Below are 23256 nucleotides of genomic sequence, written 5' to 3'. Positions count from 1 at the left end.
TCTTGCCTCCAGTGCTCTATGGGAAGTGGTTACTGACTTGCACAGAAGTGATCACTTTCCGATCTGGATTCACCTGCCAGAGGGCGTGGGCCTCGAAAGGAAACCTCCATGATGGGTGCTCAGTAGGGCCGACTGGACACTTTATAGCCAGTTGGCCCAGTTTGAACACTGTGCCAATGTTGTGGCATGGATGGATCATAGTACCGAAATGGTTCACCATGCCACTGCAGCTTCCATTCCACAGGCCACCAGGAAAGGCAACCCATCCCTTGGTGGAGTGCTGAATGCTGCTCTGCAATCAGGACCAGGCATGTGGCTCTGCATAAGTTCCAGTGTCGGCCAACTACTGAGAATCTTGCAGCCTTTCGGGTGGTGAAGGTAAAATGTTGCCAAATTATTCAAGAGAGCGAGAAGAGGTCGTGGCAACAGTTCCTGAACACCATTAATCATTCCACCAACAGTTCCATTGTGTGGGAGACCATCAGGAGAATTTCTGGGAGAGGAAGGAGATGCCCCATGGCTGCTGTAATGAATAACAGCACTCTCCACATGGATCCACGAGACATTGCTCAGACTATGGCAGCGTATTTTGCCATGGTTACTGTCCAGTGTTCCTTGTTTGTGGATGATTTCTCTGTTTTGCTCTTCTTTAAGCCTTGCAACAACAACAACGCGTCAGTTGCAACTTACTCTTAGACATTTGGATGAATGGGTGCAGAAGAGTGGTTTTAAGTTTTCCACTGAGAAGTCTGTGTGTTTGTTCTTTTTCACTGTTCTTGTTCAATTTTAAACTTTCCTGAGTTGAAGATGAGGGACACTGTCCTTGCTTTTAAAGACACAGTGAGATTTCTGGGCCTAATTTTTGACTTGAAGCTTACATGGTTACCTTATTATAGAGACCTGAAACAAAGGCCACTTAAGACTTTAAATATTTTAAAATGTCTTAGCCACCGTACATGGGGAGCAGACAGGACTTGTCTGCTCCAGTTTTACAGGGCATTTGTGTGATCTTGGCTCAATTATGGGTGCATTGTGTGTGGGTCTGCAAGGCCTTCTTATTTAAAGATGTTGGGCGTTGTGCACCACGAAGGGATTAGGTTGCCCACTGGGGCATTCAGAAGTAGCCCCATACCAAGCCTCTATGCAGGTGCTCGTGAACCGCCACTTCGGCTACTTACAGTGTGCCTCTGGCACGGAGTTTTCATAACTGGCAACAAGCAACAAGGCCCTTTGGGATTTGCACACAGAATTGCCTCTCTGCAATGGATGTGGCTGGTCTGCATGTTTTCTGCCGCGGTTGGAACAGATTTCCAGCTTGGCTCCTCCAGAGATCCAGACTTATTTTAGATTTGACTAATTTTAAGAAAGATAGTATGCCAGATTTTACATTCCAATCTCTGTTTTTTAACATTTTAGATGTGCATCCCGGTTTTACCATCGTTTACATTGATGGCTCCAAACAAGTGAATTTCCTTGGCTGTTCTGTAGTGTTCCCTGATCATGTTACCAGGATTCGCTTCGCCTCCTTGATGAATATCTCGTTTTTGCAGCGGAGCTCCATGCGCCCTGAAGCCACTGGAGCAGATGAATCATATTGGGGACAATCGGTTTCTCATCTGCTCTGATTCTCTTAGTGCCTTACAATCATTGCAGAATCTGTACCCAACGGAGGAGATGGTCCAGCTGATATATGACCAACTGTACTTGCTCCAACAGCAGGGTAAGCAGGTGTTATTCTGCTGGGTGCCAGGTCATGTCGGAATATGGGGCAATGAACAGGCTGGTCGGGCTGCCAAGGAGGCCTACAGAGAGCAGGATGTGGTCCAGTGTCCTATTTCCTTGCAGTCTGTTATTTCTGCACTCCACAAGAAGTGCATGGAGTTGTGGGAGGAAGAATGGCTGGCGGTGACGGCCAGTAAACTGCGGTTGGTGAAGTCAACAACTCGGCCATGGCGTTCGTCCTGCCGGTTGCTCAGGCAGGAAGAAGTGACCCTCACACATCTTCGGATTGGGCACTGTCCTCTCACACATAGCTTTCTATTACAGCAGGAGGATCCAAATAGACATCAAGGGCTCTCTCTGCCAGTCCGTCAGAGAAATGAGAACATACAAATTCTGTTGTATTTGAATTAGGTTGTAACCAACATTTATGGAAGTACTGGCTGAAAATTATTACATATCTAAGGCAAATCTCTAATTACAGGGAACATGAATCCTAAAAGAGAAGAGATTGATAACACACACATACATAGATATAAAAGTACTATAATGAGATTTCTGAAACAGAAAGGTGTTTAAATTGCAATGCAAAACAGTTGATAATGCAGCTTTATATTTGATTTTGTGACAAGAAGTATTGTAATTAGAGCCTACTCTTCTTCATTTCTCGTTATTTAAGTGTTTTACTAGAATTAGAAGAAATTAAGGAAACAGTAGTCTTTCATGCAACAATTTTATTGTGATAGTGTACACTGCTCGTACTTTAACGATAAATTTTGAGAATCAATGTAGTTAATTTGGTTTTTCTACCACATATAAACTGTTTATTATTTTGTTTCATTATTTCTAGCACTATTTCACATTCACTTGCAAACTAATTTGTTGTTAAGTGAATTCCAGAATAATTTTCTTTGTATAATAAGGATATTGGAGACACTAATTTCATTATGATGATGACTGACTAATTTATGGATTGTGGTGTTGTGGCAGGTTTTTATTTTTATTTTGCAAGCTTTTGTTGATTTTCTGCATACAATGTAATGTTTCTGTATTTTTTTAGGATCATTTACCTGTAATGCTTTGGCTGGAAAAATAATGTTCAGAGACATTGTGTACATAACACACGATTATACTGTAAGAGTCCAAGATGGCTGGCTTATATTCCGCTGGTGGAGATCATATGTGCCAAAAGATGTATCTGAAGGTATGCAATAATTTCTTATTTTTAATGCTTACAATGATATGATGATTTAGAGATACAGTATTTCATAATTATTGTGTTAGATGTGTGATTATCAGAACTGAAGTTCTCTGTGCCATAACAGCAGGCTGCAGTGCTTTGTGGTTCAAAAGATGTAATCAGTGTTGTTCATCCAATCAGTGGCATTGCCAATTTTCTCTGCAGTTCCTTCTTCAACACTTTTATTCAGTTCTGTTCCAACTTCATCCTATCTTACTGAATCTTTTGTGCACATTCATGGTTGTCTTTATCACACACACCTTCACAACTTTTAAGAAAAAGAAAAGTAAACTTTTCAGCTACTCCTTTTTTTCATATACCTACGAATATAAACCTGTGCTCAGGTACTGAATCTGCTTGAAAGAAATTCGTTATTTCTTGTTACTGCTTTTTACACTAATAATATTGCAATAATGTGATTGTTTTCCCAGTACTGGGTGACACTCTTGGCATGACTGTAGCATATTTCATTGAGCAAGTAAGTTTATAAACTGTATTTTATTTCATCATCAGATCCATCAAACTCTTCTGTGCCAAAGAATGTACTTTGTGATCTACTGATTCAGGGAAGTTATCACTAAAAAGAGGAAAATGCTCCTTTGTTACAATGGAACTTGTTATCAGCCGATAAAACTGCTTGCCTGATTTGTATTCTCTGCTAGTCCTGTGACCTTTGCAACGAGTTCTATGTTAAATGAACGCAGAGCATAAACTAACTGGAATGTAGTGTGATACCAAAAATAATTGCTTCAGAATATATGCTTAGCCAGTGGCAGAGCTATTTCCTTCACTGTCCGTTCGCCTAGAGGTGGCATTTACTCAATATTACAGGAGAATCTAATAACAGTTTATGAAACTGACCTATAGTAATATCAATACTTTAGGAGTAAAGGAAAGCGCTTACTGAAAAGTGGAAGTATTGAGTTGTTGACGAGCACACACAAAAAAGAAAGAATACGTGATAGCTTTTGGAGTGAGACCATTCTTGAGCTAGAGTACAGATATACACACACACACTTGAGGCCTACAGGGTGTCAACTGGATGCACAAGCTGACACCATAGTTGTCTCCTTTACTCCTAAAGTATTTATATTCTACCAGAATTTTCTCTGCTATATTTATGTTAATGTCACAGGCACAAGCAACATTCGTAATTGATTCAGTGCCAAGTCCAGTCACAAATCCAACAACAAGAAATCAAATCAACTTTTCGTTGGTGCTTTATTTACTGTTCATTTGTAAAAAAAGAATGTGATGCTTGCTGCTTGGAAGGTTTGTCCTCTGACTTTCAGAACAAAGAAACCACTATTGTTTTCTGAGAGAGTTATTGTATCCTTTCCAAATAATTATTTGTTGTCATTTAAAAGAAAAACTCCTTTAGTATCCTGCAAATTAAGTGACAAAGCACCTTCAGTGAATATCCGGACATGTTATACAATTTTTTCCATTTGCACATGTGTGTGTTATTGGTTTAAAACAGTTCATTGTAGTTTTTGTAATGAAATGATAAGTACTGACAGATCAGCATCTGATTCATTGCACATTCTTTATTATTTGAATATTGGAAAGAAGACAGTGTATTGACTGAAATCAGATTTTACTACAAAACACATACTAGATGTGTTCAAACAAAAAATCATACAAACATGGAATGCACAGCAGCTATTTCTGTGTTGTCAGGTTACAAAAGATGCAGCTGACCACTGGTAGCACTGTAGACCGTAGACATGCTGTATCATAACAAAATCTGCTTAAATCTTTCTTGTAAACCTCAGTGGGCTTTATGTATTCACAATAACATAAAATAAAAGTAAGTCTCATCACCATTATTATGATATGATGATATCAGTTCTTTCATTGCACATGTCCAGAATAAATGTCTCAACAGTGCACTCATGTTTTGTCTTTGGCTGCACAGCATTTCACACAATAAATGATATGATAAATCCTATACCAACCAAATTGTAACAGGACATGCAAATCCAAGTAGCCAGCAGAACCAGAGTCATAAATGATGTTCATTGTTTCTGTGTTAGTTACTGATTCGCAAGGCTCAGATTTATTCTCAGATCCCAAGAAGGGGAATTCAAACAGAAAGTTCCATTGTTTCATGGCGTGGACATTACTAAATATGGAAAAGAAACTCATCCTCACAAAAACTGTGATATGAAAATGGTAGTATCTTTTTTCCTAGTATAAATGATTTCATCGAAAGGTTTGTTTCAGACAGGAAGAGTGTAAATTCAGGATTTTTTGTGTTGTTTGGGACTGAAGGATGAAGATGATTTAATGAATGTCGGCAGCCAAATTTCAGTGTATTTGGTAACTTAACATCTCAGGCCACTGTCATTGCATAGTATTGTCTGACAATGGTACCTTGGCATCTGCTACCACCAATGTTGGGTAATTGTTCTATTATAGTATTGAAAGACATTGAAGCTGAAGTGGACAGCTACGTAGCAGGTTATCAGTGTACCAAATTTTTTCCTGCCTGATTTACTTCAGAGCAGATTTTTTTTTTCCTCCCCCCGCCTAATGTTTGAACAAAAAAGTTTCAGCTTTTTGATTTAAACGGTAGAAGATCTCATCACTCTCTTGTTTTTGCTTTTGAAAATGCGGATTCAGTATCAGTAACTTATTCGTCCAATTATCATTCTACAGTCAAATAGGATCTGTCAGGTTAATACAAGGAAAACATCTCATCATTCGTGCAAACAATGGAAACTCAACAACGTAAGGAAAAGGATAGATTGCTACTCGCCATAAACATAATACTTTGAGTTACAGACAGGCACAACTAGAAGACTGTTACACATAGGTTTTGGACAAAGCTTTCTTCAGAGAAAGCCAGCCGAGCACACCTCACATACATATGACCAGCACCTCTGGCAGCTTGAATCAAAATGCAGCTGTCACTTTGAATGAAAGAGCAATCTGGAGGGGGTGTGGAAGTGGAACAGATAGCAGGTTATGAGGGAGGGAGCGGGAAGAGATGAGCACTGTCTGGCAGTGTGTACAGGGACTACATGGAGGCATGAGAAGACTGCCACCAGGCACAGTGTTGGGAGGCTGTCAGACAGGGTGATGTGGAGGGAGGATGAAACAAGGAGCAGAAAAGGAGAGGAGGAGGGAAGAGGAGAGATGGTGGGTGCGTTGGCAGAGGGTAGCACACAATGAGGGTGAGGGGACTTGAATAGGAAGGAGGTGACAGGACAGAGTGGTGGAAACTGTTGGGGGGGCAGGGGGTGGGGTCTGGGGACAGTAGGTTACTATAGGTGGAAACCAGAATAATTTCAGGAGTGGAGAATGTGTTTAAGGATAAATCCCATCTGTGCACTTCAGAAAAGCTGGTGGTGGAGAGGGGGGATCCAGATGGCCCAGGTTGTGAAACTGCCATTGAGATCAGACATATGTATTTAATGACGACAGCACATGACAGGCTTCATTGACATATTTATGTTCTTCCATTGTTGAGTCTCTGCAGTATTTTAAATTAACACCTGACCTGAAACATACTTTCAGACACCTTATATAGATCAATTTTTAACTAATGTATCTGCTCTCATCTATATTAATGGTAGTTTCCAAACTTGTTACAGATTTGTCTCACTCGGACACTCGTTTGTCAGTAATGCTGAACGGCTTTGAACTCCATGTTTACAACCGTACCTCATTATATGCCAATCTTGAAAAAATTTTTGGTTTGGAGTCACAGATATTTCAGCGAAATGAAACCAATGGTTCAGGTACTTTAAATATTTTATTTGGAAATTAAATGTAATATAGCTAAACCATGTAACACTGAATTGATGAATTATTTATATTTTTTCAATTTGAATCTTGATGCAGTTACAAATTCAAGAAGGCGAGGATCTGATCATATTTTAGTGTATGAACTATTTATTGACAGTAATTACAAATTTGACATCTGTTGTGAGTAGAATCAGTTCAACATTTCTGTTTGCTTGTGAAGGTTGTCATTGTGTCAGTTATATGACTAACCTGTGTTACAGATACAGTGGATATTGCAGTTGGGGGATCTGCAGGTGAGACCGGTGCTCCAGGGGATAATAATAGCAGACTGCCACATCAAACTGCTGGTTTGTCAAACAGTTGGAGAGATCTTATTCCTGTAATCAAAGTCGATGTTACATGTGTAAGTGTGCACATTGCTTTCATCAATTTATATTGCAAGGCTATTTTTATTCATTGTAGATGTTGCCTTTCAACTAACATTGAAATTTAATGCACAAACATATAAGAACTTTTTGGTGACCTTAGTGCTACTGCCATTAATTGATGAACTTTTAAGTGAACTGATTCAGTTTTTTGAGTATGATAGTAGAAATTATTTGCAGGAGCAAATTACTCAAATTGTGAATTACAATGAAACTCTTAGCTTGTACAGACAACTTGGTTTCATTATGATTTATGATCACCTTGTTTGAAAACTTGTGGGAGCTTTTCTAAGAAATGACTTCCTGCAGTTTCTGCTCACTACTTAGGGAAGACTTCTTATATAATTCTTGACACTAAAGCATTTTCATGAACAAGATGAGATAGTACCGATGTGTTGGTCGATCAACAAGTACAACCCTTTACTGCAAACACCTATCCTTTACTCAGAACATGAAGAGCACTCTAAGTTTAATACCTTTGCACCCAATCAACCAACATTGCTTTGTTGCTTCTCATCCGATTCAGACTCGTAAACAGTACCTTTGTTGTTTGGACCCATGATGAACCTGATCTTGTTATTTTTCTAGAATAATCACTTTCCTTTCTATTATCCTCAAATTCACACAGTTTTTCTTCAAAGCCAATGTCACCTTTGTGGATGGTAACATCCATTTGCCCCTAATCAGTTCTACAGCAGGGTTGCCACAAGTTCTGGAAATTAGGGAAATATCAGGGAATTTCAGACGTGTCAGGGAAATCAGGGAAGTATCAGGGAAATTTGAAAAACACTGGAAAAACCTCGTTTTTGTCCCATGACAGTAAATGGTTTATTAACTGAGATGTCATGCATCATCACTGTCTGGGTGCAGCTGAGAACGTGCACTGCTTCCCTACTCCCTCATTACTACTGCTTCTCCCCTTCCTACTGCTACACTCAGCTTGCAGTCAGAGCTACCACCACTGCGTGCCATAGCCTAGCAGCTGCCGATGAGAGGCAGGGAGATGTGAGGAGTGGTTTGTTTGGATCTGATTCTCAGAGATTATTGATGCAGCAGCTGTACAACTGGAGAAGGCGGTCATGTATGCATAAGTTGTATCTGAGTGATTGTGTGAATGTGTATGTGATCTCGTTTTTTGACAAAGGCTATGACCGAAAATTTAGTTGTGAGGGTATGATTGTCTTTTCTACATGCCTTTCTGTGGCTCAGCGATCAACTTTATGGTGAGTTGTTACCTATCCTCATTAGTACTAATTCTCAGGGTATTTGCGCAAGTTGTCTGTTGCCTGGTATGATCACCGTGGCCTCATTTCATCAACATGCTCTCTGTGACACGTGAATAACTCTGTGACACATGAATAGCTGACCACGAGTGGATTCGTGCGACAGACCAAAACCTCAGGCCATCCCTGTAGGTATCTCTTAAGGTGCCGGTCTGAAGCCCATCATTTCCCACTAATGTGCAGTGTGTGCCCATAGTCTTACCAATCTGCCCGCAGACAGGGTCTGTTTATGTGTGGCACAATGCGGCGGATTTTTGTGGTTTATCCATGGACCCAGGACCGAGGTGCTACTCGGCAGATCCGAGGCCACAGGCGAAAGATTTCAGGAATTGTGACTGTCTCACTGCAAGTACTTTATACAGTGTGGTGTTTTATAGACATTTTATTTATTTGAGTACATTTTGGCACTTCGAAAGTCTCTGTTGGTTTGTATGCTTAATACATATACATTTCTCGAAAGAAAAATTGCACAATAACTGTAAAACAGTAGATAATAACAGTCGTAGTAGAACCAACATTTTGTTGGCAGTCACCTGTAGTGTTGGTATACACAACTCTCCCTGCCTTGTACACTTTTTTCTGAGGTTATTTCTGAAATCAGTGCAAAGGTATTTCAAACCTGTCTTGCGACTCCAAGGAAATGCTTATTTTTGTCACAAGATGTATTTCATTTTATTGAAATAAAATAACAACAGTGATCTTAATAAAACACATATACCATTTGGCTTGCTTTCTCCTTATAAAAACAGTTTATTACAAATGATGTTGATGTTAATACTTCAGATTTTTTTCTCAAATGGGGGAGAAATACAGAAGTCCTAACATTTTTTTTGTCAACTTACATCATTACTTACCCTTGAGGTGCTATGTTGTTCAGGGAGGTATACGAATGAGCCAAAACATTATGACCACATGCTTAATGACATGTTGCCCTGCTTTAGAACACAATACAGCAGTGATATGGTGTGACAAGTCTATGTTAAGTTCCTGGAGATGTACAGCTCAAACAATTCCCGTAAAATACAGGTTGGTGGTTTGTGGGTGTGGAGCTCGAACCCTGTAGTGTCCCAGATGTGTTCCATTAGGTTCAGATGAGGTTAATTTGGTAGTCAACATGAGTTCACTAGCATGCTTCTTAAGCCACTGTAACATAACTCTGGCCTTGTGACAAGGATAATTACCCTGCTGTGAGATGAAATGACTTGTAGTGGTACAGGGTACCCTCTGCCATGTACCGTATAGTGGCTTGTGGAGTATCTATGTAGATGAAGACGTAGATCGCATCACTGTCAGCGAAGACATCAAGTAAGAAGGGATGCAAGTGATCTGCAATAATGTTCAAGTAGTCCACAGCTGTGACAGTGTCATCAATTACTACCACAGGTTCCATGAAAACATAGGTGTGTTCCCTATAGCACAGTACTGTACTCACCTGCCCCACATCTGTGGCATGGTGAATGTTTCGAGCAGCTGTTCACTTGGATGATGGCATATCTGGACTCAGCTATTGATCTGGTGTAACAAGAAATTTGATTTATTTGACAAAGCAACATGTTGCGATTAATCCATGGTCCAGTCTCAGTAATCCCATGCCCACTGCAATTGTAATTGACAGCGTGGTTCAATCAAACCTGTAGGGGTTATCTCCTGTTGAGCTTCATGTCCAGTAATGTGCAATGAGCCATTGCTCTGAAACACTTATGCGCGCATCAGCATTGTACTCTGTTATCAAATCTGCCACAGATCACCACCTATCCTGTTTTACATAGCAGACAAACTTCCAAACTCCACATTCTGTGATGAGACACAGGTGTCCAACACCTTCTTGCCTATTTGTGGTTTCACTGTTCTTCAACCATTGTCCATAGATGCTCATGGCAGTGGCATGCAAATAGCTGAACAACTTTGCCATTTCAAAGATGTCCTTTTTAAGCATTGGCCATAACAATCAGACCTTTGTTGAAGTCACCTATGTTAGTGGATTTTCCCATTTGCAGCCTGTATTGTCACTAAAATTATTCCTCATTAATTTCTACTCGACTTATATGCTTTTCTGCCCGCCCGGTTGGCCGTGCGGTCTAACGCTCGGCTTTCAGGGTGGGAAGGAGTGCCGGTCCCCGGCACGAATCCGCCCGGCGGATTTGTGTCGAGGTCCAGTGAGCCGGCCAGTTTGTGGATGGTTTTTAGGCGGTTATCCATCTGCCTCAGCAAATGCGTGCTGGTTCCTCTTATTCCGCCTGTTACACTATGTCGCCGATTGCTGCGCAAAAATGTTCTCCATGCACGCGTACACCACCATTACTCTACCACGCAAACATAGATGCTACACTCATCTGGTGTGAGATGTTCCCTGGGGGGCCGAACTGCACAATAACCCTGGGTTCGGTGTGGGGCGGCGGAGGGGTGAAGTGGACTGCAGTAGTCGTCGTGGGGTTGTGGACAACTGCGGCTGTGGCGGGGACGGAGCCTCTCCGTCGTTTCTAGGTCCCCGGTTAACATAACATGACACAACACAACACATATGTATTTCTTACCTAGTCATGTGCTCGCAATGCCCTAAGGTGGCATTCAGTCTCACAGTGGCCATAGGTCATAAAGTTTTGACTCATCAGTGTGTTTACATTGCACAGTCTTCTTTGAGAAAGAATAAACACGAGGGCATGGTGCCACAAGGCAGGATCAATCATCATAATTTAAATCCACCACATTAATTTACAACTGTCCCTTGCTTACTAAGTCCTGGAAAGGTGATACTGAGATGAAGGTAGTCATCATCCTTAGAATGGCTAGAAAAGGTACATTGTTTAATATTGACTAAAGTTCTATACATTAAAAGGCCAGTGCCCTGTAGGTTCTCAGTCCATTCCTGCTGCATGTAATTCCACCACGTAGGTTGTGTCACATTGTTGGGATGTTATATAAATATCCAGCTTACCTAAAAATGGGTTTTCTTTCACAGGATTATTGTGTTACACAGCTAGATTATAGGTCTGAAAATTTCATCCACAGAAAAAGTGTGTGACATGCCATATGAACAGACTTTGTTGGGGAAGGGAAGGCAGGAGTATTGGTTGGAAGAAAACGAGACTGTTTTGTACATGTTCCTCTTTATATGGTTTTTAATGATACTCCTTCTCGATGCCTTTGCTGTTAATCACATTTGAGCTAACAAGGAGACGTCCCCAGGGGTAGGATTGACTTTTGAAACCATATGTACCTACTGTGGTGTAGGTTAGGGTCCCAGGTATCACACCCAGCAGCCTTTCATCACAATGGGCCCTCATTCCCGAGTAATTGATGAAAAAGAATTTTGCCTGATTCTCTAGAGCCTTAAAAATAATAGTCTAATGCAGAGAGGAGACAGTGTGTAATAGTTAAGGTACATTCCTGATGTACTGAAGGTTGTGGGTTTGAATCCTGTCAGTCCTTAAAAATTACTATTATAAAATCTTTATTGATGTGGCTTTGTTCATAATTTTTATTAATTTAATTTTTTTTTTTTTTTGCTCTCATTTTTTCTCTCTGTCACTTTTTTTTCATTTGGAAACCTTATGTGTGTGATTTTAATTATTTTTATTTATCTATGATGATATTTAAACATTTGAAAATGCTGATCTATCAGTTAAAAGACAAGATTTGAAATATTTACTTGTATTGGCTTTGCAAAGGTGTCAAAAATTTATTTTTTTGTTACAGGGTGTACATTTTTTGAATGGTAATCATCATACAAACATTTAAAACATAAATTCTTGTTGCAGTATGGACAAAAGAATGAAGTTGAAGATTTAAATGAAAGGAGGCATTATAAATAAATAAAAAAATCTAGCAGGATGAGGAATAGAAATAAAGAATGCAGTAACATGGTCAAAAATATAAAATTATAAAATGGAATTAATAAAGTCATAGTTAATACATAAAAATAATTAAAATCACATGGATAAAAATTCCTGATGAAAAAAAAGAAAATATTAGAAAGAAAAATGAGAGCAAGTGAAAAGGTTAATACGATGACTAAAATGATGCAACAGTGAATTAGAAATAAAAAAAGTATATTTAAACCAATTAATTAAATAAAAGTATTGATCAAAGCCATTTCAATGACAATCTAAATTAAAAATTTCAAAGAAGCTGACAGGATTCAATCCACAACCTTCAAGCGCATCAGGAACGTGTCTTAACCACTATGCTCTGCTCTGTGTAACACAATTATTTTTAAGGCTCTAGAGCAGTGGTCCTTAAAGTGTGCGCCAGGGCGCACTGGTGCACCCTAGAACATTTACAGGTGTGCCCTGTAAAATTTTAGGAAAACATGTGGCCAAATATAAAAGAACATATAGCTACTCAATTTTATCCACTCCATGACAGGTATCATACGGAACAAGTCCTTAAGTTTTGTCGAATAGTTCAGTATGGTTAAGGAAATAAGGTGGCTTATTCTTCCTGTAGTGTCGACAGTATGTGAAACGTTTCTAGCCGACTGTCTTCTCTCTTCCATTGCTGCTAATCTTAGATGTCTGACAGTAGTGGCTGTTTGGGAACTGGAGAAATGTATTTCAAAATGAGTGATGATAAAGCTGGCCCATTGTGATCATCCGTTACACCACTGAGAAGTGTGAGGAATTCTAGTTAAAGTGTAATTTGCTGTGGGGCAAGAAAAATAATTATTCGGATGACAGAATGCTGGAGAAACAGAATGGTCAGATAATTGTCACATTGCTACAATCATAACAATATGCAGTGGTGAGAGTGATTAATTTATTTAATAATGAATGTAACTGTATTTATAAATGTAACACTATCTGTGGTAAAGTTTAGAGTGGCCATCAAGGCAACTTATTTGATATGTTGTAAAAAACTTGCAGTCCAAGACTGCAACTGTGGACTGCAAGTTTCTTACAACATAACACTTCATGGTCATTCATAATTAATAAATGCCTCAAATGCCATTTTCTTCAACTACTTGCACTTGAACTGCATTACACCAGCCTTACCTTAATTTCACAATTTTTGATAGAAATAATGCACTTTTGGTGAGCCCTTTTTACTTTTGTGTGTAAAATATAACTATCTTAGTTGCTGGTAGAATTTTGCACAGAGCATAACTTAATCATAGCTAACACTTGGTTTAAGAATCATGAAAGAAGGTTGTATACAAGGAAGAACTGGAGATACTAGAAGGTTTCAAATAGATCATATAATGGTAAGACAGAGATTTAGAAACCAGATTTTAAATTGTAAGGCATTTCCAGGGACAGATGTGGACTCTGGCCACAATTTATTGGTTATGAACTGTAGATTAAAGCTGAAGAAACTGCAAAAAGGTTGGAATTTAAGGAGATGGGACCTGGATAAACTGAAAGAACCAGAGGTTGTACAGAGTTTCAGAGAGAGCAAAGGGAACAATTTACAGGAATGGGGGAAAGAAGACGAATGGGTAGCTTTGAGGAATGAAATAGTGAAGGCAGCAGAGGATCAAGTAGGTAAAAAGACGAGGGCTAGTAGAAATCCTTGGGTAACAGAAGAGATGCTGAATTTAATTGATGAAAGGAGAAAATACAAAAATGCAGTAAATGAAGCAGGCAAAAAGGAATACAAACATCTCAAAATGAGATCGACCGGAAGTGCAAAATGGCTAAGCAGTGATGGCTAGAGGACAAATGTAAGGATGTAGAGGCTTATCTCACGAGGGCTAAGATAGATACTGCCTACAGGAAAATTAAAGAGACCTTTGGAGAAAAGGGAACCACTTGCATGAATATCAAGAGCTCAGATAGAAACCCAGTTCTAAGCAAAGAAGGGAAAGCAGAAAGGTGGAAGGAGTATATAGAGGGTTTATACAGGGACGATGTTCTTGAGGACAATATTATGGAAATGGAAGAAGATGTAGATGAAGATGAAGTGGGAGATATGATACTGTGTGAAGAGTTTGACAGAGCACTGAAAGACCTAAGTCGAAACAAGGTCCCAGAAGTAGAGAACATTCCATTAGAACTACTGACAGCCTTGGGAGAGCCAGTCCTGACGAAACTCTACCATCTGGTGAGCAAGATGTATGAGACGGGCGAAATTCCCTCAGGCTTCCAGAAGAGTATAATAATTCCAATCCCAAAGAAAGCAGATGTTGACAGATTTGAAAATTACCGAACTATCAGTCTAATAAGTCACAGTTGCAAAATACTAACGCGAATTCTTTACAGATGAATGGAAGAACTGATAGAAGCCGTACTCGGGGAAGATCAGTTTGGATTCCGTAGAAATGTTGCAACACGTGAGGCAATACTGACCCTACGACTTATCTTAGAAGCTAGATTAAGGAAAGGCAAACCTACGTTTCTAGCATTTGTAGACTTAGAGAAAGCTTTTGACAATGTTGACTGGAATACTCTCTTTCAAATTATGAAGGTGGCAGGGGTAAAATACAGGGAGAGAAAGGCTATTTACAATTTGTACAGAAAGCAGATGGCAGTTACAAGAGTCGAGGGACATGAAAGGGAAGCAATGGTTGGGAAGGGAGTGAGACAGGGTTGTAGCCTCACCCCGATGCTATTCAATCTGTATATTGAGCAAGCAGTGAAGGAAACAAAAGAAAAGTTCAGAGTAGGTATTAAAATTCATGGATAAGAAATAAAAACCTTGAGGTTCACCGATGACATTGTAATTCTGTTAGAGACAGCAAAGGACTTGGAAGAGCAGTTGAACGCAGTGGACAGTGTCTTGAAATGAGGATATAAGATGAACATCAACAAAAGCAAAACGAGGATAATGGAATGTAGTCGAATTAAGTTGGGTGATGCTGAGGGAATTAGATTAGGAAATGAGGCACTTGAAGTAGTAAAGGAGTTTTTGCTATTTGGGGAGCAAAATAACTGATGATGGTTGAAGTAGAGAGGATATAAAATATAGACTGGCAATGGCAAGGAAAGCGTTTCTGAAGAAGAGAAATTTGTTAACAGCGAGTATTGATTTAAGTGTCAGGAAGTCGTTTCTGAAAGTATTTGTATGGAGTGTAGCCATTTATGGAAGTGAAACATGGATGATAAATAGTTTAGACAAGAAGAGAATAGAAGCTTTTGAAATGTGGTGCTACAGAAGAATGCTGAAGATTAGATGGGTAGATCACATAACTAATGAGGAGGTATTGAATAGAATTGGGGAGAAGAGGAGTTTGTGGCACAACTTGACTAGAAGAAGGGATCGGTTGGTAGGACATGTTCTGAGGCATCAAGGGATCACCAATGTAGTACTGGAGGGCAGTGTGGAGGGTAAAAATTGTAGAGGGAGACCAAGAATGAGTACACTAAACAGATTCAGAAGGATGTAGGCTGCAGTAGGTACTGGGAGATGAAGCTTGCACAGGATAGAGTAGCATGGAGAGCTGCATCAAACCAGTCTCAGGACTGAAGACAACAACAACAACAACAACAACAACAACAACAGTTGCTAGTCGGTACCAGGCACACAGGCATCTGTGGATGACTAGTATTGGTCATGAAATTTTCCTAACCATCTCCTCTCTCACCAGCCTTCGCCCTGTAGGCGCCGTGCAAATTATTTTCACACTCCTCTTTCCGTGCCTTCTATCTGTAACCAAACGGTACGACACTTATGTTGCTCTTAAAGTTTGTAAATGAACATTGAGTTAATTCACAGTGTTGTCAAGCATTAATGGATTTCTGATCAGATCCATATGTTCAGAATCAGGAGAAAACGGTGATAAAATATTTGATGACTGTTTGATTTTTCCGACAGAAACTCTTGCGGATATTGTGTGATCTTGTCGTGCTTTTGTTTCGCAGTTGATTAGCCTATGGACGTTTTTCTTTTATGATGGTAGCCACGCTGAAATCGAGCCTTGTGCACTATGCGTATGATCACAACTTGGCCATAGAATTACGAAGGTTTCATGTCGTTCCCAGTAATTGCAATCCTATTTCACTCCGAGTGGCACTGAAACAGCATGTAGGAAGTGATTTGCATATTATTATTATTGGCCATTACGACCTATTTAGATACCATGACAGTGTATAAAAAAATTATAAATAACATCTGCAACCAGTCACGTTTAATAATGTTTTATTCCAAATGCATATCTTTCTGTTGTCAGTAAAATATTATTGAAAAGAGAAGCTGGTAGAGGAAATTACCTATGAGAGCTGCGTATTGTTTGGCCTTGAGCTGTCCATGACTAAAAGAATTTCATTTCATGTTCTTTGCTTCAGATGAGTAGCGCATGTGAACACCATTGTCATTGTTCATGAAGCTTTGCTACTTCTGAGCGTCATTTCCACTGCAGTTTAGTGATGCAGCGGATTCATGACAGAAGCTTGCAGCAAGATTAACGGAACATGAAAATTATCGTTGGCTGCACTGTTAATCCATGGACGCACAATAATCCAGGCCCAGAAGTAAAACGCGTTTCCATTGTTGTTCGTTTGATGTTATCGCAGAGTTTTCAGGTAATATGTAAGTGAGGTGTTGTTAGTGTATGCGGGGCTCGTGTTTTGTGTACAGCGTGCTGCTTATTTTCAACGTGCTAGAAGTGAATCTTATATGCAAAATACAATCGAATAAAATGGATATATTTCTGAAAAGCAAGCATGCCGTCCAAGTAGAAAAGCAAAACAGCGGCCTACCTGTAAGTAGAATGAAAGATACTTAAGCTATGGTTTCACTTGGACTGGGAGTGAAGATTATCCTTTCCCACTGTGCTTAGTATGTGGGTATAAAATGGCAAATGAATCTCTGGTTCCTAGTAAACTGAGCAAACATTTTAAAACAATGCATTCACATTTGCTAGATAAACCTGTAAGCTATTTCAGTGATTGCCTGAAGAGCAAACAAGGGCAGCAAATTCTTTTAGAAGTGTAATGTCTGTTTCTGATAAAGCTCTGATTGCTTCCTACGAAGTCTCTGAATTAACACTATGCCATCCGGCGACACTACAGTTGTATCATGCGTGAAATGGCGGTCAACGGACAGCGACATCACAGTGGTGTCATGTGCATAGTATCGCTCAGTGGCCGGCAACACTACAATGGCGTTGTGAGCGTAATATCGCGCAGTGGCCAGCGACATCACTTTAGTATCGTTTACATTCTGTTGGTGTTTTTTCATTTAGGTAACAATAAGTTACACACGTCAACAAGTTTATTGTTTTTATAAGTACTTGTGCCCTTCCATCATGGCAGACGCAAGAGACGATACGGTAATTTACGATGAATTCGCAGATGTTTTGTTCGGCGTTCCGGACAATTTGGCCTATTGGGAAGAAGACGTTGGATATCAAAGAAATGAAAGTGAAGCAGGATCGTTGGAAGGTAGTGAAATACGTCCAAGAAGAATTCAGTGAACACTACAGTTGCCAACTGAGCCAGGTGAATCAGACAAAGAAGACCGTGCACTTTGATTTACCAAGGACCAATAATAAATTTGAAGGATCTCTGGGTCCAAAGATATTTCCCAAAGATACACAGAGCATTGAGAATTATATATTGGGGACAATCTATTTGAATATATTAGCAACGAAACCAACAAGTACTGCAGTCAAGATTGCAATAGAAGGAAACTGGATGAAAAAAATGCCAAATTTGTTGATGTTACGGGACTTGGAACTTAGAAAATGGTTTGGGCTTGCTAACCTTATGGGAATTGTAAAAAAAAGCAAGTATCAATGATTATTGGTGAATGAATCCTTTGATAGACACACCAATATTTCACAAAATGATGTCCCACAACCAATTAAGACAAATATTATCATTTTTATATTTTTTCCACAACAACAATAAACTAGATAATGCCGACCAGCTTTTTAGAGTGCAAGTCATAATTGATTATTTTTCCAAAAAGTTTCAAGAAACTTTCAACCCTAGTCAAAACATCTCAATTTATGATGGAATGATACCATGGCATGGATGGTTAAATTTTAAAGTTAACAATCCGTCGAAAATTATGAAATATGGAATACTCATTCGGATGTTGTATGATTCAAGTACGGGATACATTTCCTCATTCAAGATATATTCTGGCACTGGACAGCCTTTAGCAAAGACAGTGATGGAACTATTGACACCTTCCTGTGGAAAGTGGCATCATCTCTACATGGATGATTATTATAACAGTGTGGAACTTGCAGAGAAGTTACTTGAAAAGAAAATTCGAGTTTGTGGAACTATACGGCAAAATAGAGGATTTCTGTAAAAATTAAAGTGCGCAAAAGTCAATGTGTTTGAAGCTTGTCATCAACGGAAAGGTGAAGCACTCACACAGGTATGGAGAGCTACGAAAAATAAAACGATACAAATGTCTCTACAATACATAATGCCACTTTGACTGACACTCAAAGAAAAAGTAGAAAGACCAATTACACAATAAAAAAAAAAACCTGAAAGTGTAGTAGACTACAAGAAATACATAAAAGGAGTGAATCCACCAGACCAGTATTTGAGTTATTATCCTATATCCAGAAAAACTATAAAAAAAGATTTGCATGTACCTCTCTAATTGCGCATTATTCAATGCATTCTGTACATGTCACTATTGCAATACAGAACACGAGAATCACCGATTTCACCAAATTTTTTTTTTTTTTTTTTTTTTTTTTTTTTTTTTTTTTTTTTTTTTTTTTTTTTTTTTTTTTTTTTAGTGTCTGAGTCATGGATAAAAGACCATGTACCTGCTTCTGAGCAGAACTTGGAGGTTGCCACCACATCGCATATATCTCATCATTATTCGGTTGACAGACTTTCCGGTCAAATAAAGCAACACCAACTAATACTTATTTCCGAAACGACTAAATGAAAACAAAGAAACTGCCAGTGTCCTCCTAAAACAAAATAAGAACAAAAACAAACTTAATGTTACAAGTCTTGCGGAGTTGCATTTCATCTTGGAGACTGTTTTACTGCATATCATATGAAAGAGAAATACTAAGTACCAGAGACAATGCAAATAAACAAACGTATGAAACAAACAAATTATCTATGTACTAAAGTGTATATCTTCGAAAGTTCATGAAAGTATGGGAACGTGATTGAGAACGTATGAGATTAGTAAAACTTTAGCAATTTATAATCTCCTGATGATGTCAAGATCGGCCGGTGAAAAGTCAAGTAATCCGAATCAACTCTGCCGAAGCCAAGCGAATCAATTTATACAAGACGTGTGGATGGCAAAATGAATCAGTTTGTACAAAACGTGTGGACGGTAAAGTGTTAATAGTAAGGGGTATGAAAGCTCATGTTATAGGTGAGTCAATATTTTGCCTGCTTGCAAAAAAATTGTTATGGCAATGCTAGGAAATGAAGCAGCTATGAAAAAAAGCAAGATTCCTTTGTCAAACGATATAGTACTCAGGTGTATTATAGAAATGTCTACAGATATTGAGAAAAATGTATGCAGTAATAAACTCAAGTACTTGCAAGTTGATGAGTCAACAGACATTACCAACCAATCACAACTCTTAGCATTTGTTTGATTCATTAATCAAGATCAAATAGTAAATCAGTTTCTTTTTTGCAAAGAATTAAGATGAGGACATTTTCAACATTTTAAATTATTATCTTAGTAAGTGGCAGTTGACATGGAAGTCGTGTGTAGTCATTTGTACAGATGGCGTCCCTTCAGTGGTAGGCTGTGTTAAGTGCCTTATTTTTTCATAAGAAAAAACAAAAAACAAAATGAAGGTGTTATCACAACTCACTGTTTTCGTCATAGAGAGGCCTTAATAACAAAAACATTGGGAGAAAAATTGAGAGAAGTCTCAGAGAAAGTTGTTCATATGGTAAATTTTATTAAAACAAGACCTGTTAAAACCCACTTATTCGAAAAACTTTGTGTAGATATGGAGTCAGAACACAGACTGTTGCTTTTACACACACAAGTCAGGTGGTTGTCGAGGGGGAGAGTACTTACCCATGTTGCATGAGCTGTGACAAGAACTTCTCGTGTTTTTTGAAGAAATGAAACATTTACATTTTTGCAACCTCCTTCGTAGTGAATTTTGGACTGCTAGATTGCAGTAATTGGCTGATATATTTCAGCAGTTCAATATTTTGAAGAGTAGCATTCAAGAGAAAGAATAAAATATTCTCACATCCACCAACAAAATTAAGCATTTCACAGAAAACTACAAATACGGAAAAGAGAAACTTATAACTGTAACTGGTAAGGAGCACATGCGTAAATGAAATACTTCCAATAGTAGTAGATCATTTTATAAGTGTAGAAGAGAAACGGAAGTTAATATTTTCCATCCCTCAAGACTGAACAGTGTGATTGGATTCGAAACTTATTCATGGAAACTTAAGGTGATTTTGGTGTAACATTAATAGAAGAACTGGCAGCTATATCTCTTGATCGTAGACTGATGATTAAGCACAAGGAATTGTCTCATGAAGTCTCTTGAATTTCTATAAAAGAAGAATATGTGTCGTTATCTAAAAAGGCTTTGAACATTTTACTCAATTTTTGATGTCATATTTATGTGAATTCGGATTTTCTGCTCTCACCACAGTTAAATGTTGAAAGAGAGGAACTCTTCAGTGTATTGACTAGGAAATGAGAGTTTGTTTTTCAAATATATCTCCAAATATTGAAGAAATCGCGAGGACACATCAGGTTCATGTTTGTCATTAACACTAGAAAGAGTAGACTTAAGGTATGTTTCGTTTGTATTGCATTATTACTTTTCTCTATAATTTGAATTAATCGTTAGTTTGATTGCATTATTTCATTTAAATACATTTCACTTAATAGTTTCTCTTACCATTTGCCTTGGCAGGGTAGGAGGCAACATGGCGCTCGGCTGTTGCATTAGGGTGACAATCGTGCTTTATGAATCTCTCTCATTTTTTTATACCAAAATTATTTGTACACATTGTGAAATGTATGTTTTTTATTAATATAAGTTGTATTTTCTGTAGTCTTTATGCAAAATTCAAAATAAAATGACTTAATTGTTATTTTATCACAGTATTTATTTCCTGTATTGACTGTTGTAAAATATCCCTCAGAAAAGTGTATATAGTGTGCGCACAATTATTTGCGGCCTTTTAAATGTGCCTGAAGCTTAAAAAACTTTGAGAACCACTGCTCTAGAGTGTCACACAATTATTTTTAGTCTGTTACTCGCAAATGACTCTACTTCTGGAGACCTCCTCATAAGTTATCCCAGTATTGGTATTGGCTTTTGAATGCTGTAGGTTATAATTTAACTCTAGCTCATTTGGTCAGATTGAGTAAAGTGTTTGCTTTTTTTCTGTAATAATGACAATAGTATATAAATAATAAATTAACTGTCATGTTTGTTTAACAGGGAAGAGTTGTTTTTGGTAACCGACTTGTACCTACTACATTGTCTATTAATGTTGAAGAAGCACACTTTGTTTATTCTACAAAGCCAGCAGCATCCCGTTTGGATCATTTTATGCATTTCATCAAATGTAAAGGAGAAAATTTCAAGGTACTGACAAGTTTATTACATATTTAAAATAATAAATGAACCTGATTTCATTTTTGTCTGTATTTGTAGAGTTTTCTGTATGACACTCCATAAAGAAAGTGATAGTCATTTACTGAAATACAAGGGATGTTCAAAAAGTGTCTGATTATTATTTATAAAATCAGTCATTATTCAGGTACAATTATTTGATAATTGTCACCATCAAATTAATCCCATTCAGTTTCTGCTAACCTATCCTGACACTGCTGCCATTCTTGGAAGCATCCTGGAAAGCCTCTTTTGGTACAGTGTGCAGCTGCTCTTCGAATTGTACATAATGTCTTCCTATTCCGAAATCTGATCCCTTTCAGAGTTTCTTTCAGCCTGAATGGCTGCATGTTGCTGAATACAGTGAGTGGGTGCGAGTGGTGATAAGCTGTGTAATGTCCCCATGTATGCCCGGCCAATACACAGGCCAGGTGGTCAAAGATTTGGTACAAGAGGGCCCGCAGTGACCAACGTGCAGAAGCCACAGTACATTACGGCGCAAGGAAGTGGGAATCACCACCCGGGGAGCAACGTCCTCCATAGCTAACAAAAGAACCCCTGCAAACACAGAAGTGTGGTGCTGGAGGGAGGATTACTTACACAAGGGATCCGAGGCATGGCCTTGGGGTTTTTCCGGCCAACCACGCTGCGCAAAGGACCGGACCTGACTAAGTACAGGATCTACGGAAATTGCCAATTTTATCATGACACTAGTGATGGGAAAATCGTTGACCACATTCTTGTTCTCAATATCTAAGTAGAAACAAAGCAACTCATCCTGATCGAATGCTGGATCAATCCAGTCAGAAGATGAGGTAAAGCATCAGTGTTGGCGTGTAGTGCAGTCCACCGGTAATGGATCTGATAATGATAACAGGAGAGGAAGAGAGCCTGCCACTGCAAACAGTGTGCTGCCTTGTCCAGCACATAAGCCGCAGGGCTAATAAGAGCCAACAACGATTTGTGATCTGTGATTAAGTGGAACTTAGAATCATACAAGATGATGTGAAATTTCTTGAGGGCGAACACAATCCCTAAAGCATCCTTTTCAATCTGAGCATACCGCTGTTGAGTGGGAATTGAAGTCTTAGAAGCATAAGTGAGGGTTGTTCAGACCTATCTGCGTATTTGTGTGTCAACACTGTGCCAAGCACCAGTGGATGCATTGGGTAAAAACTTGTGGTGGTATGCAACTTTACCTAGAAATGCTTGCAGTTCCTTAATGAAGGTTGGTTGTGGCAAAGCTGCAATTGCGTCAGCATGGTGATGCAACGGCTTGACCCCTTTGCGAGAAATCTCTAAACCTAGGTAACCAATTGATGGCTGAAAAAATTTAGATGTGACAGGATT

At 38.8% G+C, this 23256-nt stretch overlaps 1 protein-coding gene across 1 annotated transcript in view; it reads left to right on the top strand.

The window, feature by feature from the left end:
* The window catches only part of LOC126161731 (transmembrane protein KIAA1109), a 493460-nt gene that overhangs the window by 42843 nt on the left and 427361 nt on the right, over positions 1–23256 (top strand). The window contains exons 3-6 of the mRNA XM_049917765.1: positions 2780–2923; positions 6559–6705; positions 6973–7115; positions 21733–21879. Coding sequence (XP_049773722.1) covers positions 2780–2923; positions 6559–6705; positions 6973–7115; positions 21733–21879 — 581 coding nt within the window. The remainder of the gene's footprint in view (positions 1–2779; positions 2924–6558; positions 6706–6972; positions 7116–21732; positions 21880–23256) is intronic.

This window comes from Schistocerca cancellata, chromosome 2 (genome assembly GCF_023864275.1).
Source record: "Schistocerca cancellata isolate TAMUIC-IGC-003103 chromosome 2, iqSchCanc2.1, whole genome shotgun sequence".
Classification (NCBI taxonomy): Eukaryota; Metazoa; Arthropoda; class Insecta; order Orthoptera; family Acrididae; genus Schistocerca; species Schistocerca cancellata.
The sequence above is the reverse complement of the archived record's forward strand: the minus strand, read 5'-3'. Positions and strand labels throughout refer to the sequence as shown.